Genomic DNA, 26,441 nt, shown 5'->3' with positions numbered 1-26,441 from the left:
GGATAAAAAATGGCTCAGAGGATTGGAGATATGCTGGGAAGGCTGTCGAAAGGTCCATCAGGACTTAGCAGAGGTGTTCAATTATTACTTGGCGCCGGAGCTGTGGCGTACGGCGTCAAAGAATCAATTTACACAGGTAATTTTCATTTCAAAGGGCAAGCAAAGAATCACTGCACACATAGACATGGGGGTTGGACAACTCGACCGCGGGATAAGTCGTCCCTGGACAAGTCGTCCCTACCCCTGGACAGCTCGACCGGGTCGAGTTGTCCAGGGTCAGGTTTGCGATTGGACAACTCGACCCAACTTTATTTGTGCCAGATTTTTGCAGAGTGAAACACATTTTAGTCATTAAAATGGCATAGGTTAGTGGAATGATGTATGAAAAAATGTTTTATCGCATTTTTAAGGCAATTCCTATTTATTTTCTGATGTTGCGAAGCAATATTTCACGGTATCTTCCCTGCTCTGAGAATCTCGGTGACGGAGCTTTTTCTTGTGACGACAGCCTGTATGGTAAGGTGACATTTGTTGAGAAATTTCCATTAAATGCTTATAACCAGCAATAAAATATAGTATTTTACATAGTTATACGTGTTTTCTATCCTTAGTGAAATTTTCATGAGCAGAGGAATCATTTCAGTATGAAAAATGAAACAAATGTCTACAGTATGTCGATTCGTCTTCGTTCGTACTTGTTCGGTTTCCATATCGTGGGACGCGCGCTGCTAGCTAGCTGCTAGCTGAGAGGCTAGGCTGAGTGGTGTCGCTCGCTCGCTCCCTGGCCACCAGACCCCCTCCCACCGATACCAGCCCAACTTGTGACGACATCCTGTTTGGTAAGGTGAAATTTGTTGAGAAATTTCCATAAGATGCTCATAACCAACAATAAAATATAGTATTTCATATAGGTGCATGTGTTTTCAATACTTGGTGACATTTTATGGGCAAAGGAATAATTTCAGTAAGAAAAATGAAACAAATGTATCTATGTCGAATCGTCTTCGTTCGGTAGGTGTCCACACCGCGGCACGCTGCTGAGAGTGGTTCACGCTACCACCGATACCAGCAGAACGGGATACCGGCCCGCGGGCCCCGCGGGCCGTAGGGCTGGCAGTCGTGGTGCTCGCTCGATGGGTGGAGCGAGCTGTGTCGCTGCGTAGCTACGAAGTCGACCGTGATCTTTTCTTCGACATTTGGACTAAATTCCAGTCAATGAAACTATTTCATACCTTTCTCTTAACTTTGAACGATGTTATACTGACTAAATGGTTTGAAAAGTGTCTGAAATTCACCGGCACTGTATTGATTCATAAGTATTAAGTCATCAACAACATGACGACCAGTCTTATCTTGCAATCCCAAATTCTCTGTACTACCACACTACCCACAAGCTAGTATGGAGAACCCGACTCCATATTGATACACTTATTGTTCTACTGTACTGTCAACAAATAATGGGGAAAAAAAATATAGTGACAAATAAAGGAAATAAAATTTCTCACTCTTTTTCTTTTACTTTTTTGTGGTTGGTTTGTTTATGTTTTTGCCAAAAAAAAGGAGAGTTGTTCTGCATGTCCTGCATGAAATTCATAAAAAAAAAGAAGAAAAAAAAAAAACGGGTGTAGGACCTACTGTAAAAGTGGATATTTTCGCGCGACTAATTTTTCGCGTTTGGCCGGGTCAGAAGAGTTTCGCCTGTTTTTAATTCCGCGGAATCCAGACATCATGCACAATAACATATGGCAAGCAAAAATATTTGCATGCTTTTATTTTCGCGCTAGTTTCTGGTTGCGCGAAATGCACGAAAATTTCAACACCACGAAAATTTCCACGTTTACAAATATTGTCTGAAAACTCTTTTCTTTTTCTTTTTTTCTATGCACTTCTCTCCCGGTCTTTGCCGAAGATATTTTGAAAAAAAGAAAATGCCTACCGGTAAATACTTACACTTGAACACTTGTAACTTATATTTACTGGTGATTTCTGACAGTGCTTCTCTGAAGTTGATGATATGATCTGAACTAACCCTTTTTAAGAAAAAAAAAAGGGGGATGAAAGGGGGGGGGGGGGCATCCCAGGCCTGCGTAGAACATCATTCTAATACCCTGAACAGAGTTGTGTTAGAAAAACAGAAATGTATAATTCTTAATTTCATTTTGTTATGTATGCATCATACAGGTTACAATGTCTCTCTCTGTCAAACTCAAAGGTATTTTTTTTTCTTAAAATAGAATGATGGCCATAATAAAAAAAAAAAAATCTGTATGGTGCGGTATATACTTAAACATCTGTCTTTGCCAAAGATATAACCTGCGAAAACTGTTTGACGTTACAGACACTTCACTACACATTAGTTAATACAGTGTAACATTATCCTAAATTCCTAAGGCCACGTTAAAGTCCATCAAACCATCCAGATCTCTCTAAACCTTAGTTTCATCACAGAAAACAATGTCTCACCTTTGTAGCAGCACGTACCCCGTTAGTTTGACAGTAAGTCACTGGCCGAGAGAGGGAGCCATTTCAATCGGTAGTATAGTCATGTTACTCTCTCCGGACGCTCCCTGATGGCAAAAAGAAACAAAAGAGCTCATTTTCGCTGACCAGTCCTTTGACCACGGTTACGTAAAAAGGTACACGTAGGCTTATCCCATAATACTTGCCACATAGCCCCTTTTTCCTAACATTAACCGTGGACAAAGCTCTTTATCTCACTCTGGCTCCTTAACCTCCAAAGGAGATGGACATACAGTAGACCATAGCTCTCCTGCGTCCAATACAAAAAGGAGATGCAATATTACTTTCCAGAGTCACGTCCTTTCCTTATTGAGACGGTTTTGATAAATTCTCTAAGTTCATACATGTCTATTTTACACCACATCGGTGAGGTGCTTGGTTCCAGCAACATTGATTTGAAATAGTTTTGGAACAATTATTACGGAAGAGGAGTTGCCTTCCTGTCACACTTGCGGATGCTGCATGAGGCTATTGCATCAGAGCTCGTCTCGCATCTCCTCTCATTGTCAACCCTGTCATCAATGACTGAGGATGAACTTCATCCATTTCCAGCTCACGACGAATTAGCGCAAATGTGAATCTCCAAGCTGGGATCGCATCATTGACAATCGCATTAGTGTCAGCGCTAAGTGATGTGAGTGCCAGGCGACGACCAGGCGGCGAACACCCGTTCCAAACAGTGTACACGTCAGCATCTCGACCCGGAGCTCATCGTGGCAGTGCGCACTGCAGTTCGCGATCGCGATCGAGATCCTCTTGGAGAGTGACGTGGCCATATTTCACCCTTGACGCGACCTGGGACTCTGCTCGGACTGTCACGGTGGTTCTATGAATAAAGGGAGAGTAAAATAGTCCTATTTGGACAAGTCAGCCATTTACGAAAGGGGAAGGGTATATTAAGGGAAACAAAAAGAATACTACCTTGGTCAAGTCAGCACATTGCTGCTACTAACTTTTGTTTTGTCTCGATTCCACACAAAGACATAACATGGAAAATAACTCCTGACCAATCACACCACTATCCCTTCTTACATAACTTATGTTACTTCTTGTCTGGAGTGAGAAATAAAGAGTTGTATAGCATCTACACTTCTGACCAATCATAAAGAAGGTCATTCTTACATAACTTATGTTATTCATTGTCTGAAAATCTATTCAAAGAAACACAAAAGAAAATTACTTTTAACCAATCATCTCTCTGTCTGGACCAGCAATGTATATCTCTATTTCCTGCTAGCCTCCTACCCTAAGGGTTAAGACCACCCGACCTTTGAGATGTTTGTCCCTGGACAGGGGATTTATCTTACATTAAGCTCCTGGGGACTGCCACCTGTTGTGGTCTGGAGATGGGGATGTACTATACAGTGCTATACATTTAAATGTGAAATGGACACTACTGTACGCATGGGGTATTTCCCACAAAATAATTGGGCTGACGTGACTATTGTGTGCATCTCACAATTATCATAATCACTATTGCTATTGACTGACTGTGCACAAATTGGAAAAGAATTTCACCGCTCTGTCGGTATGGCTTCCTGATTTTGAGGCCATCAAAAATGTGCTGTTACCATGACACCACACTTTCCTCTTTAAGAATGCATCTTGCACTTCAAATATCATCTTTTTTATGTGTCCTTTTTTCCTGTCATTTCAATAAAAAAAAATGAAGAATTAAGTCTTATTTGCTAGTAATTTACTGCATTTAAAGGGTTATGATTTGTTGTTGCCATGACAACACAGTTTCTACCACTGATTAAAATGTGTCTTTCTCTTTCTACCACTGATTAAAATGTGTCTTTCTCTTCTTCTGGCTAATGCAAACAGGACTCCACAGCTATGGGATGTTCAGTTGCAGGCGCAAGGTTAGCAGTGCATAAAAAAGGGACCCCCCCCCCCCCCATGGATTCCTTGTGCATTTTTGTTGTTGTTGGTCTAATCAGCAATGGCCAACACAATTCTAATTATTGTCATAATTAGATATTTCTATATGGTAACATAGCATACAAAACTGTGTTAACCCCATTCATTTTATTCCAAGAAAGTGTTTCTATGGAGCTGACAGTAACAAACTGACAACCGATGATCATGGCATAAAAGGTGAATGCACCAAACTTTTTAGGTGACACTGATTAAATAGATGATGACTCGATCCCTTCACGCAGCAAATCGTCAGTGTAAACCATTAGGGTCAGGGTAAATAAACAAATGCATAACATGGACAGATTGATGCAAAAGGACTCGTACAATCAGAGACACTTCCTCTACTTTTTTTCAATGACTTTGATCTTTAGTTTTGTCATGGATTCCTTGTGCATTTTGTTGTTGTTGTTGGTGGTCTCATCAACAATGGTCAACACAATTCTATATCAGGGATCCCTGTATAATTTTGTCAGGTAACTGGACAAACAGGTTACAGTTGGACTTTTTTTGTGATAGGTAACATAATAAATTGTATTAACCTTCCCCACCACCACCACCACCACCACCTCATCTCTCTTTCCAGGCTCTCTCTCTTGTATCTCTATCTCCCCTTCAAATCCTCCACTTACAGATTAAAATAGTTTTTGAATACCAATTCTGTGAGTTATAACTATGTCATTTTGGATGTCAGGTAGTCAAATCACATTCATTTGCAATCTTTACACTATGGATACATGATTGAGGTTTTTTTTTTTTACTGTAATGTTCTGATTGTTCGACCGTTTCCCTCCTTGTGTGTGTGTGTGAGTGTGTATGCAATATGAACTTTAATGAGGAAAAAGATAGTAAAGTCAATGAGCCTGGTATGTTTTACATTTTTATGGGGGGGGGGGGGAGGGGGCAACATGACTGTTTTATATTCTGATGATTGAAATGATCACATGATATTTCTTTGCTGCTAAAAGACATTATGTGGTACACACACACATGTGCATGCACAAATGAAAAAAAAAAAATACCGTGACATCATAACTTGACCAAAAATTTACCATCTATTTTCAGCCTTCTTAGTTAGTTTTTTAAGAATACTGATCGTCTTTTAATCAGATTGTGTTATGTTATCAATTGTATGTGAAAACAAACAACCATATATGCCCTATGGGTTAGAAATGTGAAATTGCTCATGTTATAAAAATGCTTGTGTGTTTGTCCTATAGGCATCATAAAATGAAATGTTTTCCTAGTTCTACAGCATACTCCTACGTACACACTTTGTTTTTTCAGTGTAGCAAAAAAAAAAAAAAAAAAAGAGAGAGAAAAGAAAAACAACAACAACTGCTGTTCAAAAACTGCTTAAATCCAATTGCGGAGAGCCAGTGGAGTAAAATGGAGTCAAAAGGGGCCTGAGCTTTCAATCCTAGCAGAATCTCTGTCAGAGGCAAAACGACAAACAGGCAGGGAAAGCAATCATATAATAGGACTTCACCCATAGAGAACAGTCAGAGACTCGCTAGGGACACAGAACAAGGAAAACAAAAGGGGAGGGTAGGAAGTCACGGGCAAGGAGCCCAACAGGTATAGGGAGGGGATTAGAGTGGGAGGTTGACAGACAAAAGGCTGAGGAGGGTCAGTGATGATCCAGATCTGAGGACCAAAGGGGGAAACCTTGAAGGAACAGGATGAATAAGGAGGCAAAATCAAACAAGATAAAGAACAACAGAGGATAAAGAAAGGAAAAGAGTGAAAAACATGGGGGGAGGGGGGGGGGGGCTGAGCAAGCAGTGAGCCTTAATAAGGTGTACCAAGAGGAGGCAACAAAATGAAAGTGAGTGTCAACCAACCAATGCAAGTTCTCAATCATATCAAATAACAATAATAATAATGATGATGATAATGATAATATTAATAATGAAAATTATAATAATAATAATAATAACAAAATAATAACAATAATAATAATAGGGACCTAATAATAAAAGTAATAATGATATTGATGAAAGAAATAAAAATGATAATTAAAAAAAATATGTATAAATATGAAAAAGGGAGGAAATACACAAAATCCCTGGGAGAGAAAATGCATTTTAGGTTGAAGCTGGCATAAATACGCATAGAACCACATTCAATTTCATTTCATGAATCCGGACTATCTGTGCAGATCAGACATCTCCCCTTTTGCTTTATATTCCACAATTTCTATCAAACTTTAGTGACCACTTCATTCTGAAAGGAGTTTGCCTGTGTTGCAACAATTTTTTCCAATCAGGTCGTACAAGACAACAGCAATGTATTAGTTGAAAATGTGACAAGCATTATTTGAGTTTGTGTCTTTATCAAGATAATGCCGTTTCTTGAAGGTGTGGTGAAGGCTAATGAATTCATGATAATGTAAAGCTACATAGTACATGTATGTTCTTTTAAAAAATTAATTATGAATGTATTTTAATCTGTATTCATAGTTTTTAGGCAAATATCTCAAACTTTGGTACACATGATGACTGTGATATGAAAAAGTCCATGACACATCTTTGCAGTGTCCTGAATTGGTTGCTATGGTAATGGCATAGCAAAAATAAAGGATGAAGCATGATTATTAAACCTTATCACAGGATACCAGTAATTTTCATGAATTTTGCCACTATTGTTGGCCTCGATAAGAGAATGCAAGACACTAGGTTTCCTTGACATGGTCATGGCCTGTTGTATTATAACTCAGAGAAAACCTCCCAGAGAGAAGGAAACTGGATGGAGACAGGTGTACCTGTATAAAAGGTAATCACCTTCATACAGTAATACCACATTTTGAGGTTTCATTTTGAGCAGAAATACTACCTGAAGCAAGAGGAATCATTCTGAAGGTTACAGCTCGTTATTCGAAAGGTTCGTTATTCCGAAGGCTCTTTAGTCCTAAGATTCGTTATTCTGAAGGTTCTTCATTCCAAATTTCATTTTCGGATTAACAAATCTCGGGAATAACGAACCTTCGGAATAATGCCACAAATGTTAAGACTAACAAACCCAAGATGTCTTGCCACTGTAACAACATTTTTGTACAAATCACTAAAAATTGTAGAATTCTCAAACTACTACACTGTAGTATGCTGGTTTTCAAGAGATTCAAGCAAAAATTGACTCAATATAAAGTTGTGCAAGATATATTAGTATACAAATGCATTCGAAGGTGTTTGCCATGACAATTGTAAGCCCTACATGATGGCCCAGGAAATTACAAAAAGACTTACAGATCACACTTCTCCAGTTTTTAAGTGATGACATAAGTTTAATAGCACACATTGGTCATGTTAGGCTCAATGTAAAGCTGTGTATACCCTTAGGCTGCGTTAACATAGAAGAATTCAGTATTCGTTATTCCCTATGCGTCGTCAAGTCGACCCAGTACACCATCATCCGCACCATCCGAATGTCTTCCTCCTACACAACCATCCCAGCAATCTTATTAAAGGACAAGTTCACCTTCATAGACATGTGGGTTGAGAGAATGCAGCAATATTAGTAGAACACATCAATGAGAGTTTGAGGAAAATCGGACAATCCGTTCAAAAGTTATGAATTTTTGAAGTTTATGCTCAGTCACGGCTGGATGAGAAGACTACTATAGCTTGTGATGTCATATGAGTACAACTATATAAAGAAAGTATAAAGAAAATTCAAGATATTCTCACTTTTCTCACATAATAAAAGAACACTCGACTTCTCTCTTTCAGAAGTCAGGGGGAATAATATTACCCCTAACATAAGTCAGTAACAAGTCAAGAAAATGTGCACTTTATTTAAAAAGTCAAGTTTTGTGAAATTCTCTTTTTATTTTCCTTATATCGTTGTACGCATGTGACATCATACACTGTAGTAGTCTTCTCATCCAGCAGTGATTGCACAGATATTTTAAAAATTCATAACTTTTGAACGGATTGTCGGATTTTCCCCAAACTTTCACTGATGTGTTCTACTAACATTGTTGCCTTCACTTAATCCACATGTATATGAAGGTGAACTTGTCCTTTAACAATTTCTAAACTGCATCAGAATGTCAGTCTATATGATCATTTTTGCTAAAGGGCAAATTGAGACCAAAGTTGTTACCATTTCAAAATCGAAAGACGGTATACACTGCTCAAAAATCGAACAAGCGCGATTCCCACTATGCTTTACTATTCTGTGCTATTCGGCATATTCAAATAGTGCCCTCTTACCCGTGTTAGAAAATCATATCGTTCGATTCAAGCTATTCACGTGCCCTCGAAAACGCGTACCGTACTATACCCGAATAGTATACTTCTATGTGAACGCAGCCTTATAGGCCAAATTGCATTGGGGGGGGGGGGCTTTATGCACTGCTAGCCACCTTGCACCTGCAACCAAATATCCCAGCTGTGGAGTCCTGTTTACATTATAACATTTTAATCAGCACTGGGGAGAAAGTGTGTTGCCATGGCAATAGCAAATTATAACCCTTTAAGTGCGGTAATGGACTAACAAATTAGACTTAATTTGCCTTTTTTTTCAATTAGAAATTACCAGATATATGGAACACATAAAAAAATTGATATTCAAAGTGCAAGATACATTTTTAAAGAGTAAAGTGTGGTGTCATGGTAACAGCACATTTCTGATGGCCTCAAAATGAGGAATGCCATGCAGGGTCATGAAATTCTTTTCCAATTTGTGCACATTCAATCTGTAGATATAGTAAGTGTTATGATATTTTTTTGAGGTCAAATAGGCACCAGTACTTCAAGAGGGGGTATAAATCATTTTGACAATGACATTTCTGGTTTTCGTTTATACTCCTGTCTTTAAAGGGCTATTCAGCAAAATTTGAGGTTGTTCTATCTAGATACCAGATAAGTAGATTGATGAGCTCACATCAAACTGGGACATATAAAATAAGACAAGGTGGAATTTAAAATGCACCTTTGTTTATGCCCTGATAAATGAAATGTGATGAAAATTAGTCATGTCCAGACCAAAAATATGTTGTGAAGAAAGGTGTGACATTGTTTTCTGTGATGAAACTAAGGTTTAGAGAGATCTGGATGGTTTGATGGACTTTAACGTGGCCTTAGGAATTTAGGATAATGTTACACCGTAACCGATGTGTAGTGAACTGTCTGTAACGTCAAACAGTTTTCGCAGTTTATATCTTTGACAAAGACAGAATTTTAAGTACCGTACCATACAGAATTTTTTTTTATTATGACCATAATTCTATTTTAAGAAAAAAAAAGTACCTGTGAGTTTGACAGAGAGAGACAATGTAACCTGTATCATGCATGCGTAACAAAATCAAATTAAGATATACATTTCTGTTTTTCTGACACAACTCTGCCCAGGGCATTAGAATGATGTTCTATGCAGGCCTGGGATGCCCCCCCCCCCCCCCCCCCCACCCATCCCCCTTTTTTTTTCTTAAAAAGGATCAGTTCAGATCATATCATCAACTTCAGAAAAGTACTGTCAGAAATCACCGGCAAATATAAGTTACAAGTGTTCAAGTGTAAGTTACAAGAATTTTTTTTTTCTTCAAAATAGTATCTTTGGCAAAGACCGAGAGAGAAGTGCGTAGAAGAAAAAAAAAATAGAGGATTACATATTTGAAGTTTTCAGACAAGCTAAGACAGCCAGTACTTCATGTACTCCCTGTTCTTTTCTTTTTCTTTTCTTTTTTTAATGAATGCAAGACATGCAGGGCAATCCTTTTTTTTTTTTTTTTTTGGCAAAAACAGAAATAAACAAACCAACCACAAAAAAGTACAAGAAAAAGAGTGAGAAATCTTATTTCCTTTTTTGTCACTATCTTTTTCCCCCATTATTTGTTGACAGTACAGTAGTACAGTACTGGTCCCCACAGTACTGTATCAATACGGAGTCAGGTTCTCCATACCTTGTGGGTAGTGTGGTAGTACAGAGAATTTGGGCTTGCAAGACAAAGACTGTAGCCTGGTCGTCATGTTGTTGATGGCTTACTTATGAATCAATACAGTGACGGTAAAATTTCAGACACTTTTCAAACCATTTAGTCAGTATAACATCGTTCAAAGTTAAGAGAAAGGTATGAAATAGTTTCATTGACTGGAATTTAGTCCAAATGTCGAAGAAAAGATCACGGTCGACTTCGTAGCTACGCAGCGACACAGCTCGCTCCACCCATCGAGCGAGCACCACGACTGCCAGCCCTACGGCCCGCGGGGCCCGCGGGCCGGTATCCCGTTCTGCTGGTATCGGTGGTAGCGTGAGCCACTCTCAGCAGCGTGCCGCGGTGTGGACACCTACCGAACGAAGACGATTCGACATAGATATATTTGTTTCATTTTTCTTACTGAAATTATTCCTTTGCCCATAAAATGTCACCAAGGATTGAAAACACGTGCACCTATATGAAATACTATATTTTATTGTTGGTTATGAGCATCTTATGGAAATTTCTCAACAAATTTCACCTTACCAAACAGGATGTCGTCACAAGTTGGGCTGGTATCGGTGGGAGGGGGTCTGGTGGCCAGGGAGCGAGCGAGCGACACGCTCAGCCTAGCCTCTCAGCTAGCAGCTAGCTAGCAGCGCGCGTCCCACGATATGGAAACCGAACAAGTACGAACGAAGACGAATCGACATACTGTAGACATTTGTTTCATTTTTCATACTGAAATGATTCCTCTGCTCATGAAAATGTCACTAAGGATAGAAAACACGTATAACTATGTAAAATACTATATTTTATTGCTGGTTATAAGCATTTAATGGAAATTTCTCAACAAATGTCACCTTACCATACAGGCTGTCGTCACAAGAAAAAGCTCCGTCACCGAGATTCTCAGAGCAGGGAAGATACCGTGAAATATTGCTTCGCAGCATCAGAAAATAAATAGGAATTGCCTTAAAAATGCGATAAAACATTTTTTCATACATCATTCCACTAACCCATGCCATTTTAATGACTAAAATGTGTTTCATTCTGCAAAAATCTGGCACAAATAAAGTTGGGTCGAGTTGTCCAATCGCAAACCTGACCCTGGACAACTCGACCCGGTCGAGCTGTCCAGGGGTAGGGACGACTTGTCCAGGGACGACTTATCCCGCGGTCGAGTTGTCCAGGAACCATAGACATGCATGCCGCCGCCATCCGGTGGCCATGCACTGCACAGTCGCTGAGTAATTTGTAGTAAATTTATACGAAAACAATATCCATAGAGTTTCGTTCGTTTATGATTGGATGGAGGAAGAATCAAAGAGTAAGCTGAATGTCATAGAGACGACCGCAAGTGTAGAACAATTTCCCATATTCACTGATATTGCAGGGCTGCCAACACTGGAAACTACATGTGGCCTTTTTTACGATCAGTGGTGTTACTTTTGTACTCGGAGGGTCAAAATTTCAAACAAAATATTTTGTCATTATTCTGTTTGATTCATGTTGGAAAGTATTCAAATTTTTGAAAAAATAACATTTCAGACCTTAAAGCTGAAGAGTTATTGGTGTAATTTAAGGAAAACCCTGGCACCTGAAGTAAATTTAAGCAAAATTTTGTTTTCATGAATTGCATAACAATGACAAAACTTTGTAGTCAAACTTCACCATGCAAAGTTTATATTGTTAACAACAATATATAGTTTGTGAATCAAAACTATTTGGGGGTTGAATATAAAGTGAATTTTAAAAAAATACATGAGATTTATAAATTTTCGGTAAAAATACCAATTGACATGCAATTTTTAAGATTTTAACTATTTATTGGAGGGCAAGCCAGGTCAAACTCTATACTATAACAAGTCTTTAAGAAGGGCTACCTTCCTATGTAGTTTAAATGAAATTCCAATCATTTCTTTAAATCTTGGATTTTTCACACATGGATGTTTCGGAGGTGACAGTTAACATAATAGAATGTTTCGGAGGTGACATTAATATTAACACTCAGTTTTTTGTAGAATAAGTGACAATAACACAAAACTTCTTCTTTTTATCAATGTTTTTAATAATTATAACTCGAGAACAAGAAATTAACTCCTATTTCAAGCAGATAAACCACACAGAACAAGTGTTTTTTTACACTTCATTAATTAGCATGGGTACCGGTAGTTTGCCATCCATTTTGACGAAGGTTGTTAGCTAAATATTGTAATCTGAAGAAACATGGCATTCCATTTTCTACCTTAAATTGAGATAAGGGTGTGAGATCATTTTAGTAATGTTTCTTTGCTCTCAGAACATTTTATTCCACAACACCAGGGAAGAATCACTTCGTTTCGGAGGTGACATTCAATGTTAACATTGTGTTGAAATATTCATTTACAGTAAGAATATGACGGACATAAGCTAGATATTGTAACCTGAAGAAACATGGCATTCCATTTTCTACCTTAAACTGAAATGAGGGTGTAAGATCATTTTAGTAATGTTTCTTCGCTCTCAGAACATTTTATTCCACAACACCAGGGAAGAATAACTTTGTTTCGGAGGTGACATTCAATGTTAACATTGTGTTCAAGTATTCATATAGTATGTCCCCCCCCCCCCCCCCCCAAAAAAAAAAAAAAAATACAATTAGACTTTTTCATAGATAGCACCAAATATGATTAAATCAGCTAAAATCTACTTTGGGGTCTTAAATCATAACATCTTAGCTCTATTTTGCAGAAAGCCTCAGTCAATTTGGTTAAGTGGTCTCAAAGAAATGTGGATTGTTATAAAGGATGTCAGGAGTCTGATTCTTCCAAGTTTAGCACAATATACAGAACTTGGAGGGAAGGGATTCCTGACATGCTCTACAAAAATCCTCATTTCTCTTTGACCTCTGAAGCAAATTGAATGGGGTTTTCTGTAAGGTGTGGGCAATGAGTTATAGTTTCAATCCCTCAAATTGTATTTTAGATTGATTCTCTATCTTTAAACTTATCGTTGCGGAGGGTACCAATGTAATTTTTTGGTGGGGACATAGGTTATGAATGCCAAAAGCAAAAATTCATTTGACTTGTATTATGTTTTTGTTTGCACATAATATTATAAATAGATTAATTCAAGGATGTTCATGAATTCTTCATCATTCTTGATAGCCACCATACAAATGTTATAATACTGATGAAAGGTGTTTGGTTCATCTGGGATAAATTTTCTATATACCAGATTCATTTAAACTGTTGACATTACTAAAAAATATTTTATGTATCTTTCTGAATTGCTTGAAAATTACCTGCAAATCATATATATTAGTCACTTTTGAGAGGAAAAAGTATAAGATAAGAAAAAAAATCATTTTATTGTTTTGGAGGTGACACAACACAGAGACAGCCCAACTTCTCAGGTGTTAACTAATAATATATTGTGAACATTCATGTCTTTCCTCATGGCTTTCATTTTCAAATATAAGCTCTTTCTTTCAGTTCTTACTTGTTATTTTGTTTAGTTATTCTCTTTCATGATAGTGGATACCAGCTCATATTTTGTTTTAGATTGTAATTCATACTAATCTTTAGCAAGTTTTTACAGTTTGGTTAAGACAACAATTTGTGTTTCCCAGCTGAAGAGAGCAGCATAATGCTTTTGTGTGAACTTATGGCGATTTTTTTTTTGTTTTGTTCAGTAATTTTCCCCATCAACTTCACAGAAGGTCCCGGACACAAACTGGTCTCAAATATTTAACCCTATAAGGGACCGAAAAAGGACAAGTTCACCTCAATAGACACGAGGGTTGAGTAAATACAGCAATATTAGTAAAACACATCAGTGAGAGTTTGAGGAAAATAAGGCAATCCGTACCAGAGTTATGGATTTTTGAAGTTTCTGCTCAGTCAAAGCTGAATGAGAAGACTTCTATAGCTTGTGATGTCACACGTGTACAAGGATATAGAGAAAGTATCAAGAAAATTCAACATATTTTCACTTTTCTTGCATAACAAAAGAACACTTGACTTCTCTCTTTTGGAAGGCAGGGTGAATAATATTGCCCTAACATACATCAGTAGCAAGTTGAAGAAATGTGCACTTTTTTCAAAAAGTAACGTTTTGTGAAATAAGCAACTAAATTCACTTATATTTTCTTTATATCGTTGTATGCATGTGACATCATACACTGTCGTAGTCGTCTCATCCAGCAGTGATTGCATAGATACTTAAAAAAGCCCATAACTTTTGAATGGCTTGTCCAATTTCCCAAACTTTCAATGATGTGTTCTACTAATGTTGTTGCATTCACTCAATCCACATGTATATGAAGGTGGACTTGTCCTTTAAGAAACCATTTTCTTTTCCTTGAAATTCCAGTACTTAAAGCCAAATTCTAAGATAAAACATAATAACAAAACAAGGTAAACACGTCATCAAAATTATATTGAGATAGAACTACAAATCTTGTTTTTGGATCTTTCCCTTTCCAGTCCTGGTGACTTGTTCCTCTGTTCACTTTAGTTGTCAGATAACTTCAATAATCTTAAAAAATACAATGTCATAAACAGTTGGCTCAACTTGGAAAATGTAATAATTATTGTCATATTTAAAAAAAAAAAATCACATAATTTTGTTTATGATTACCACGTTGTACATGGAAAAACAACAACTAAGAATTCAAGAACAAGTTGTGCACCAGCTATAGGCATGTGGCCTTTTTGTGGAGTTTGATTATTTTATGATTTTTTTAAGATTGTGGACTAGGGCATGCATGAACTGCCACATGTATCACTTTGGTATCAAGGGAATTCTGGTGAGCTAGGTACACAAAAGTCACTTCTATTGTGATGATTTTGTAGATATTAAATGTGACCCGCTACAACAAAAAGGTCCTAAAGTCGCGCACGGTTGAAGTCGTGAAAATCGATTTTGAAGTCAGAGCATTAAAATTGGTCAAAACTTACGATATTCTGATTTTGATATATTATTGGAGTCTAACATGTCTTCTATCATCTGTCGAAATTTTGAAGCAAAATGATCAAAGGAAAGACCAAAAACTAGCGTTTTTCTGAGCCATGTTTTTTGGCGTTTCAACGAAGCACTGGTTCGAAAATTTGGATTGAGCGCCACAGATAGGTTCCGCCCCTAACAACGACCAGAGTGATCTCATTGGTCAGTTTGCTGCTTGCTGCTAACCGAAACGTGAAGCTCGCACACTGCCCAGTCGACTGGTGCACGTGCCGGCGGGGCGCGCCATGCTCAGCCGCTTCTCACATTCTGGTCACTGATTGGTTGGTGAGGAGACCGCCGACGCTGATGTGCTTGAATGAACTCTTCGGGGGTTGCTAGGGCTTACCTTCTATTGTCCAGAGGTGAAAACTAACTTGCGTGTCCGTGATCGCGATTGCGTCGAAAGGAAGACTGTAAGGGCGCTTTTCTCAAAACAGTGATTTTCCAGACGCCTCGACATGCTCTCTTTTAAACATCGATATCTCAGCAGCCGATTATTGTTATAAAATATGTTATATATCAATTTAAAGCAGAAAGATTAGGGGATTATATCATGCAATTTTCAAATAATCGACCTACCCCGACTTTAGGATCATTTTGTTGTAGCGGGTCACAAATGTATTTGAAAATGTTGATAGATAGTGAAAAGGAACTGAAGTCTTGCCTTTCACTATCACATAACAATATGGTGTTAACAAACAATGTCACCTCCGAAACACAAGAAAAAGCAACCTACATGGAAAGCTGTGATTGGTAAATCTTCACAACTAAATTGCTTAAATTGGAAATCAAGTTTCTAAGATGAAAGCATCTATATGTTTACTTAACTAAAGCAGGAGAATTGATCTTGATTACAATATTTTATATACAACAGATGGGTGTATTTTGTGCATTCTCTTTGTTAAAAAAGTGAAAAAAATTAAATTTGCCCTAAAACCTACAGTATGGTAATAAAAATAAGAGTGAGAGTGTGTTAGTTGATTTCTCCACTTTGAGACTTATGTTACTAAAATAAATGAAACCATTGGTGTACATAATATGGTTTCTCTTCAATAGAAATGAGCAAAAACTCTTGTTAACAGTGTTTTGTCACATCCAAAACAGTAATTTTTAGTTTTTATTAGATCTTTTATTAATATCTAGAAAATTCTTACTTCCTGTTGCCATATTACTATTTTCATCCAAAAGAGATTCCTGTCAATTGGACAGAATCAAACAAAATTGCTTTGTCTTTAAGAAATTATCAAATATAATACGCTTGTTGTTTCGGAGGTGACGATTGTTTCGGAGGTGACAAGTGTTAACGGAAAATGGTAAATTGCTCTGAAATGAAAACAACAGGCTATATTTCTACTACCTTCCTTCAGAGATAATGTGAGGGGATATGTTACATTTTTGTAGATGTAATGTATAACTGATGTCAAGAATAAAAAGATCAAATACATAAATCTGTTGTCTCGGAGGTGACAGAAAAGTTAACGGAAAAATTGCATAAATTTATAAACACTCACCAAAAAATGATAAGCTATTTGAATCAAATAATCTTTGGATCTAAGTTAAGTCAGATTGATTACTATTCTGTTTTGATGGAAATTAGCAAAGTTGAATTTTATAATTGTGAGCAAGAGCTAACTCAAAAGAGGGGTTAATTGTTAACGGAAAATGTCACCTCCGAAACATAAAGTTTGGACAATTTCAGTCTTTAAAGAAGACAAAGCAGAACCTGGTAAACATAATAGTTCTTAATGTTGGATACCTGTCTATCACCACAACAACAAAAATAATGAAAAGGAATAAACAATTTAATATGCTAGGTCTGACAAAAAAGCCATGTCAGAGTGCATACACCAAAAGTGTTGGATTTCAAGCATGTAAGTGCATGCCACATCTGAAAGAAAAAGAGAGGAAAGCTCATTAAGGTACCCAAGGTAGACACTGTGGGTGGTAAGTTTATGAGAAAAAATAATGCATATCTGTCAGTGTATAAGAAAGTTATACACCAATTAGTGCCAAAACCGTGTTTTACACCACTGATTGTAAAAATGGCCATGTACAAAATGTAGTTGAGAGTGAGACTCCTATGCATGGCATAGATAGGCCAATGGCAATGCCATAGCAATGCTATAAGACTCAAAATGAGTGAGATCAATCAATGGAAATGCATGCAAATGAAATAAAGTTTTAGAGTGAGAAAGGACCAAAATGAGTGAGTCTCGCGCTCAATGCGTGAGAGTTGGCAGCCCTAATATTGCTGTGTAGTAAAACTTGTGACATGTACAAGAACCCACGATTTTTTGCACATGAAGCGGAGGTTGAACCTTTTGGTGCATGGTGCAGTCAGAGACTCCAACTCTCCCGTTTTCGACGGGAGATCTCCCGCCGAAAACCAATTTTTGCAAAATCTCCCGTTCTCCCGCTTGAGATTTAATTTCTCCCGCCCTGGCTCTGTGTCTCCCGTTGGAAAGGATTTCTTTATACTTATTGCTTTTGTAGGTTAACAAAAAAGCCTTTAATAGCACCAGAGAGCATCAAGAACCCTAGGAACTTAGCGCTTCGCACACATCAACTTGGAGTCTCCCGTTTGCTAGGGGTTTCAGGCGGGAGAATCTCCAGATCAGAAAGTGCTTTGGGTTGGAGTCTCTGTGCAGTTATTTTTTGTTTTGTTTTTGTTTGTTTTTTATTTTAAACTTGTACAATATGTAGAAACTGGTGTAATCATTGAATACTGACTGTGACTCAAGACGAGAGTACATTAAAGTGTATATGGATGGCCTAGGTGTGTTACTGTTAGACTAACTGTTAGAGTCTCTCTCTAGACTGTAGTCTACTGTTCTACTTCTAGGTCGAATTGTAGAGTAAAAATACCCTGTTTGCGGCAGGCTTTGTACAGGCCTAATAAACAGGGTGCCTGTTTGCAGCAAGGGCCATTTCATTCATTGATGAAAAGGCCCAGTCGTGTGTCGCTTCCCATAACACTTGCAAGTAACTCCTGCTTGTGTTCTAAAGTGGGACTAAGCACACATGATGTTCATTAGCTGTTTTATTGATGAATGAAAGTGCCACTGCCAGAAATAGGCACCCTGCCGCATATTGGGTATTTTACTCTATATGGTAAACTTGCTTTCTGGTAGTATGGTAGAATGTGTTTGTGATACAGCTGAGCTGACCTACACAGCACATAGATCTATGCATCAAATGTAATTAACTAGAATCTAGAGAACATTTTTGAAATCACTGCTCCCAGTGTTAAACAGTACTTACCTTTTACTGTTTACCACTGCACTGCAGCCCCTAACCCGACCAGACGCTGTTTTTACCACGACTGGGCTGTGTATAGTTATGCAGCCCCGTGCCATACCAGGGCCAGGGAAGAATGAAGTTGTGTACCTGTATTATGCACTGATATTTACAATGTACTTGGGTAATTCCATGTAGTTGGGGCACAAAGTGTTACATTTTAGCATAACTTAATACTAATTATGCTATACATATATTCTTTATAGGCTTTACATTTGTATTGAGACCATACATTTTCCTGGAAATTTTGTTTCATTCAGACTCAATTTTGATGAAGTTATTTTTAAAAAAAGTAATGGTGTCCTGTAGCATTGTGACGTGTCCATGTAGCATCGTGATAGTTAAAATCTGATCCTAAAAGACAAATTAATGCAATAAGCTTGACCAAAATTTGATATAATATGCATAATTACTAGATTAGTCAGATAGCTAAATATCTTAACTCTCCTTTCCACAGTTTTACTTTTACAAGAAAATTACACAATGTGTCACTATGCTACACGGTGTCCACCAAATGTAACAAAAAAAGGACACTGCGTAGCATCGTGATATATTTTGTAATTTTCTTTTAAAATTAAAACTGTGTACAGGAAATTTGGGATATTTAACTATCTGACTAATCTAGTAAATATGCATATTGCATCAAATTTTGGTCAAGCTAATTGCCATAATTTGTCTCTTAGGACCAAATTTTAAAATTTCACAATGCTACATGGACACGTCACGATGCTACAGGACACCGTTACATATTGTTTAATAACTTCATCAAAATTGAGTCTGAATGGCACAAAATTTCCAGGAAAGTGTGTGGCCTCAATGCAAATGTAAAGCCTACAAACAATAAATGTATAGCATAATTAATATTGAGTTGTGCTGAAATGTATTTTTCAAATATCATGATGCTAAATGGACACTGCCCCAACTTCATGGAATTACCCACTTATATTTTGACTGAGATCTACATAATACTAAAAGAGAAGTGAATCAAGTATTGAAGTAGTGACAAAACCCTTCATAATGCTTGGTACATTCGGGGGTTTCTACATGTAAACAGTTAACATCTGATCTGTACAGTTAACATAGCCATGAAATTCCATTATATATCCTTGTTTTTGCTTTCTGTCTTCCAGTTGAGGGAGGTCATCGCTCAGTAATATTCAGCAGGCTTGGTGGCGTCCAGAACCAAATCTATGCAGAGGGTCTTCACTTTAGGATACCATGGTTCCAGTGGCCCATCATTTACGATATCAGGGCAAAACCCAGACGAATCTCTTCCCCGACCGGGAGTAAAGGTGATTTGAATTATTGTTTTTTTCTTTGAAGCATACAGTACAGAATATTAAACTACTGAGCAACCTGAAATGTTAGTGTGCATTTTACAATTGCAATTTCCCGAATTTTGCTAGAGCAAAGATTCACAAAATTAAAATGCATGCATCAGTTCTCTTCTACACTACATATTGTATATGCATTTAATGTCAGTGGCAATTTATGGAAATTTCATGCTGCAAAAAAGGCAGTCAGTTCCAATTTGCAAAAATCTCATGCTGCGAAAATATCTTACTTTTACAATAAAAGCATTTATTAAATGTATCTTCATTTCTTGTACATCAAGGTTGAGGTGAAACATATGATACAAATTGATGTTGACCATAGAAGGACCCATGTGCCATTCTTTAAAGCATTTCAATCTTATTAAAATAGGCACTTGTCTGAACATTATCAGGCCCTTGCCTGAGTGTCTGTCCGCATTAGTGAGAGAAAAAAAAATTCTCTCTCACTAATGTGGGTAGGCACTCGTATTTCAAAAACAAAAATATGTATATCGTCACTGGGATGACAAGACCTCGTATCTACAAAATGTCAAATATTCAGGAGAGCCAAGAAACATGGTGGCCAAAGCAGAGTAGCGAATGGGATAGCCTTTCCTTTGACATGTCGTGGTGGCTTCATTTTTGGGGTACGACAGTTAGGATTTGGACAGGACCTCACTTATCAATTATTTAACCATTAATCCAATAAAAGTCATTTTCACCAAAATTTGGGCTACATGTACAAGGTCTTGTCACCCCAGCAAGGATATACTTTTATTTTTGTAATGCTCAGTATTGTGAGAGATGAAACCCAGAAGTACCTGTACACTATTAAACAGGTGTATAAAAGAATTCATTTTGACAGTGTTGTTTTCATTGACATTCTTCCCTATTTCAAAAAATGGAAGTGGGAAGAAAGAGATACATGACTGTGTGCAGTTTTGCCCGCCTGGCCACTAAACATCATCAATCAATGTCATACACAGGGATGTGAGAATTCAGAGTTACGAAGTAAACCTGATTTCAGACCTTTTTACTCTGCCGAAAACCCACTTTGCAGACTTTTATTGTCAATTCAAATGCATTGAAATGTACACAGTTTACTGCACTTCAGACCCTTTTTCATAAGTTTCATATTTTGTCATACATTTTTCTGCAAATATTCTCACACCCTTGCATACCATAACTCAACTGGTTTGATTGACGTCCCGGGCAGATTTGCAGATGGTCAACATCACCCTTCGAGTCCTCTTCCGGCCCGTGGCCAACCAGCTCCCACAGATCCTCCGCCAGCTGGGCACAGATTACGACGAGAGGGTGCTGCCCTCTATCTGCAACGAGGTGCTGAAGAGCGTCGTGGCCAAGTTCAATGCCTCCCAGCTCATCACACAGCGTCAGCAGGTGAAGGAGAGCTGCCAGGTTTCCTTGATTCTTGGGGGATTCCTGAAAACTTCAATTTTCCATGCCTGGATAAGGTTTCCAACATGAAAATCTCCTTTCTTTAAGAAATTACATTTGCCTGTTGGGTGGCATGTAACATGCAAATGTATCCCCCTGATTTGCTCATCAGAATCTTTGTAATTTTGATGGATAAATGTTGTTCACCCAGAGTAAAGGTGCCCTGACAGGCTGCCATGGTTTTGTTTTCCAGGAGATATTGATACTGAGGCAGTTTATTTGTTTGTTTGTTTGCTTGTTTTTGTTTTTGTTTTTTGTTTTTTTACCAAATAAACATTACTAAAAACAGTAATGCTGCACAAATTTTCTTCGGTATGACTACATCTCATGAGTATGTGTGTAATATTTGAATGACTGGTGTATTCTTTCATGTGTTATAAATGTCATTACTAGGTGAGTTTGATGATCAGGAAACAGTTGACAGACAGAGCCAATGACTTTGGTATCATCTTGGACGATGTGTCCATCACAGAGCTGAGCTTTGGTAAGTGGCAGTCACACCATTAACTACCTTTATTTGTCCAAGCATGTACAGTAGCCATGTTAATCGACTCTTGTCATTAGTCGCAAACTATTCTTTACTGAATGAGTGAGTTCTGATATTAAATGGCCTGCGTCCCCTGTAGCAGATGTTCCATTGTATCAACAAAGAGGTAACATATTTGTTGTTGCCTTGTTTGATTATACCTAAGCTCATTTTCAAGACATTCCTGTTCTCCCCCCCCCCCCCATTAAAACATCTCACAAACAACAAAACAAAGCTGATACTGAAATGTTGTCTGCTCTATTCTCACACATCTAGTACTATGCATCACCACATGGTCACAACATTGTTGTTGTTGCTTTTTTTTTGGGGGGGGGGGCATTGAGGCATTTTGGTACTTTTGGAGTTGCTCACCTGGTCATCACCCTTTCTTGATTAGCAAATCAGCCGTCAATTTCTTGGCAGACATTTGTCAGTTTCATTTTCAAAGAGTGACTTGAAGTGGACACATTTTTGTTCTTTTTTTTTTTAAACCTCGAAAGTGTAGTCCATTATTAATGGCAGCCAACAAATCTGTAGCAGATGTTCCATTGTATCAACAAAGAGGTAACATATTTGTTCTTGCCTTGTTTGATTATACCTAAGCTCATTTTCAAGACATTCCTGTTCTCCCCCCCCCCCCCTTAAAACATCTCACAAACAACAAAACAAAGCTGATACTGAAATGTTGTCTGCTCTATTCTCACACATCTAGTACTATGCATCACCACATGATCACAACATTGTTGTTGTTGCTTTTTTTTGGGGGGGGGGGGGCATTGAGGCATTTTGAAACTTTTGGAGTTGCTCACCTGGTCATCACCCTTTCTTGATTAGCAAATCAGCCATCAATTTCTTGGCAGACATTTGTCAGTTTCATTTTCAAAGAGTGACTTGAAGTGGACACATTTTTGTTCTTTTTTTTTTTTAAACCTCGAAAGTGTAGTCCATTATTAATGGCAGCCAACAAATTGCGATCAAGCAGATCACAAAGTCAACTCTTGAGATGTCTGTATCCTCCTTTTAACCAGGTGCTGAGTACACAGCGGCCGTGGAGTCCAAGCAGGTGGCCCAGCAGGAAGCCCAGCGGGCCCAGTTCCTGGTGGAGCGGGCCATTCAGGAGAGGCAGCAGAAAGTGGTCCAGGCGGAGGGAGAGGCTGAAGCTGCCACCATGATATCCTTTGGTCTTTTTAGACTTCTTTACCTTTAAGATGGCCATGTCAGAGCTGCCGAGTCTTTCACTGATTCTGCAGTAGGCACCCCAAAAATGTGGAATATCTCTTCATGCCATTCAGACCTCCAATCAATTCTGAATTTGGAGGAAAGAATCTATAATTTTACTATTCCCAGCTCTTGTTTGAATAGGCGTTTCCTAGTTATCTTGATAATTTAACCACACACAACTCTGGGGGAAATGCTCTCTCTTTCCTACTTTGGAGCCAAATCATCCCTATTTTTCAGTGGGAAAGGTTGAGAGCCGAGGTCTGTGTCATTACAAGAGAATATTTAAGTCTTGCTGATTTTGGAAATAATCCTTGGTTGCTCTTTGGACCCCCCGCCATGGTTTAGCTATTAGAACAGTGAACATTGGCAGCCCTAGACTCCATCACAAACTACTTTCACTATTCCCAACAAAGTACCAAAGCGATGATGTTACTATCTTTTCTTATAGCTCAGGTTGGCACTTGGGCTAGGGGAGGTTGTTTCGAACTGGTTTTTACACGTATGATGGCTAATGGTTATTTTATCACACTGTGGTATTGTATTCACTCCCGACAAGATTTTTTTTAAAAACAATTATTGGTATTAATGAGTTACAGTTTGTCATGGGATGATTAAACCCAAAGTGAATCCAGCTTCAATGCCCCAATGTGACACCACCAGTAATCCCCTCACTGGAGAAACCAGAGTACCACATAGAAAGAAAACTTCAGGGGGACCATCTGTAATCTTGATGATTGACCTTTGACCTGTTGCGCTTGACGACCCCTCTCTGCTGGAGGTCACTCGAGACCAGGCACCCTCAGTGGTCCTTCATTGTAAGGACAGATGGACATTAGGAGATCACCGACAATTGATCTGTCCAGTCCATAGATATTGCTGTGACATGTGATTGTTGGTTGTAGAACAAGGGTTGGACTGCTGGGTTCATAAAGTAAAAAACAAACAAACAAACAAACAAAACAAACATCCTTTGTTTTTCACCATGAATTATTTTGTTAGTTAACTTGCTACATTGTATTTTACTTGTTGTTTTTGTATAGAAGAAAAAAGGGGAGTGCTAGTTGTGCATGTAATAATTCAAAAGTTATTAACCACAAAGATGTAGGCAGGGTTGGAAACTGGTGGTAGTCAATTGTTGCCTCTTGGCTGGTCACGTGATCACATCTTTGGTAATCTGATGACAAACTGTTATGGAAGAGAATAAAATCTCATTCCTGTGCCAAGAATGAGCATTTGAAGTTGAAAGAGAGATAATAAAATCTAGTGTAGCAGATTGAGAAGTTAGAGGATGGGATCCTTGTACTGACCCAGAAGATTTGTCATGTTTGGGTTTATGCACATGTCAATGCCCATCTTACCCTTCAAAATGGTTTTGTCTTCTGCATGTGATGCACATCCAACATTCTGCTTTGTATTCAATGTAATGCATCACGAATGCCTCCTCCTTTTTGCAGGACTTGGTCCAGCGTTGTACGTATGGTTTCATTTGAAAGTTGTGTCAGGTATTCATACAAAGTCATTCAAGTTCTTTTTTGTTTACCCCTTGACCTTTGCGTGTTTCTCTATCTCACTTGGGAGAGGCCATCTCGCAGAACCCAGGTTACCTAGAGCTGAGGAAGATTAGAGCTGCACAGAGCATTGCCAGAACGGTAAGAGACACATTAACCTATCCACCTACTTATTTTCCTCTGACAAATTTTATATAAAGTGGAAACATTTATAAACTTGTACTTATGTGTGTATGAGTCTAATTCATGGATGGCTGTGCATCTTGCCACTGTGTTGCTAGCAAATGCCTTTCTCACCCCTCCTTGGCTTTGAGACTGAAGAAGGGTTAATCTTACAACATTGCACCTGACCTGGGGGGGGGGGGTGCTTTTAATTCATTCATTTTGAACTTTGGTCCAGTTTGAGTTTTTCTCAAACTATATAAAGATAATAAGATGTGCACGTATGCTGCACATCTATAGAGATATTTGTAAGTTTTGCCACGGTGTACTGCACATGCATTGTATACATGTATTCTGGTTTTGTACAACATGTATGATATCACGACTCAGAATGCATTATGACCCTGCACCACAAAACACACAAAAAGTTGCCAAATATGGATTTTTAGTTAAGGGCAGATTCTGAAAGAGCAGACTCTGAGCTTTAAAATGATGTATAACTCAATTCAAATGGAATCTCCTAACATATATAAATATTGGAAAGAAAGCACGCACTTTGGAAAAGTTTGAACTGAGAAAAGAGAGTGTGAATACAGGGTCTATTCAAGTGCCTAATTTTTACTAAGCCGTGCTACATGTACTTTACCGAAAAAGGGGTTGTAGAAAAATTGTTGAAAACCCACTTTCCCATTCAATTTATGATCCCAAATTTAGGGAAAATGTAGCAGAGTAATAGTTCTTTCAGAAAATATGGAAAACTCAAAACTGACTCGGTTGACCCATTTCACCTTTCTTGAGTCCTCACATAAAATCAAGGGGTGCGACTTTTTGTTTGTTTTGATGCATGGTCACAGGTAAATCAAGAAGAGTTTAAACAGAGAGCTCTATTAACTCTTGCTTTTACATTTGCAAAGAGATGCTCATTTGATACATTACTTTGTGTCCCTTTTGTCTTTCCATCTGTATTTCTCTTGTTTGATCATTCTCGTGTCTGATTGTCTTTCCAATCTTGCAGATTGCAAACTCCCAGAACCGTGTGTACCTGAATGCCGGCTCGCTCATGCTCAACCTGACAGACAAGCAGTTCGGCATCGAGAACCTCGATACCAAGAAGAAGTGATGATGGTATCGTAATCGTCCCACCCGTGGGGGGAGGCGGCTGGAGGATGCCGGCAATCTCTCATCCAAAATCCATTGTCTGTTGCAACATTTGACAGCAAACATCACCAAGACCAATGTTTGCCACCCTTTTCATGAATTTTTCCCCATTAGGCAATGAGCATCCAAAAACTGGGTGCATTGTATTCAGCATACCAAAAGTATTTTCAAGATAAGAAACAACATTACTGTGCCTGCAAGGTGTAGGGTACGTGTATAAACCACAAGTTGGACAAGTCTATTCATGTAGTGGGGGTGGGGGAATGGGGAGGGGCTGAAATTGGTGATATTAGTACTGGTATATTAAAAGTACTTCCATCATATATGACAATTGCCCCATCATAATGGTGTGGTATTTGATGTAGAGTTCATGGTAGTTCCTAAATGTGCCAGGTTTTAGGATGGTTGAGGAAAAAAAAAAGGGGGGGGTAGAGTGGTTTCATTTTAGA

At 38.2% G+C, this 26,441-nt stretch overlaps 1 protein-coding gene across 1 annotated transcript; it reads left to right on the top strand.

Annotated features, from left to right (window-relative positions):
- On the top strand, positions 1–26,196 carry LOC139742756 (prohibitin-2-like). The gene is made up of 7 exons (XM_071653278.1): positions 1–136; positions 19,777–19,938; positions 21,176–21,360; positions 21,811–21,901; positions 22,972–23,114; positions 24,736–24,813; positions 25,850–26,196. The coding sequence occupies exons 1-7, from the start codon at positions 10–12 to the stop codon at positions 25,952–25,954; spliced, it is 891 nt and encodes a 296-aa protein (XP_071509379.1). The 5' UTR covers positions 1–9; the 3' UTR covers positions 25,955–26,196.
- The last annotated feature ends 245 nt before the right edge of the window (positions 26,197–26,441 follow it).

The sequence above is a fragment of the Diadema antillarum genome, unplaced genomic scaffold (assembly GCF_040938485.1).
Source record: "Diadema antillarum isolate AM-2024a unplaced genomic scaffold, OU_Dant_1.0 seq00001018_RagTag, whole genome shotgun sequence".
Taxonomy (NCBI): domain Eukaryota; kingdom Metazoa; phylum Echinodermata; class Echinoidea; order Diadematoida; family Diadematidae; genus Diadema; species Diadema antillarum.
Note: the sequence above shows the minus strand (reverse complement) of the source record. Positions and strands in the feature narration are given on the sequence as shown.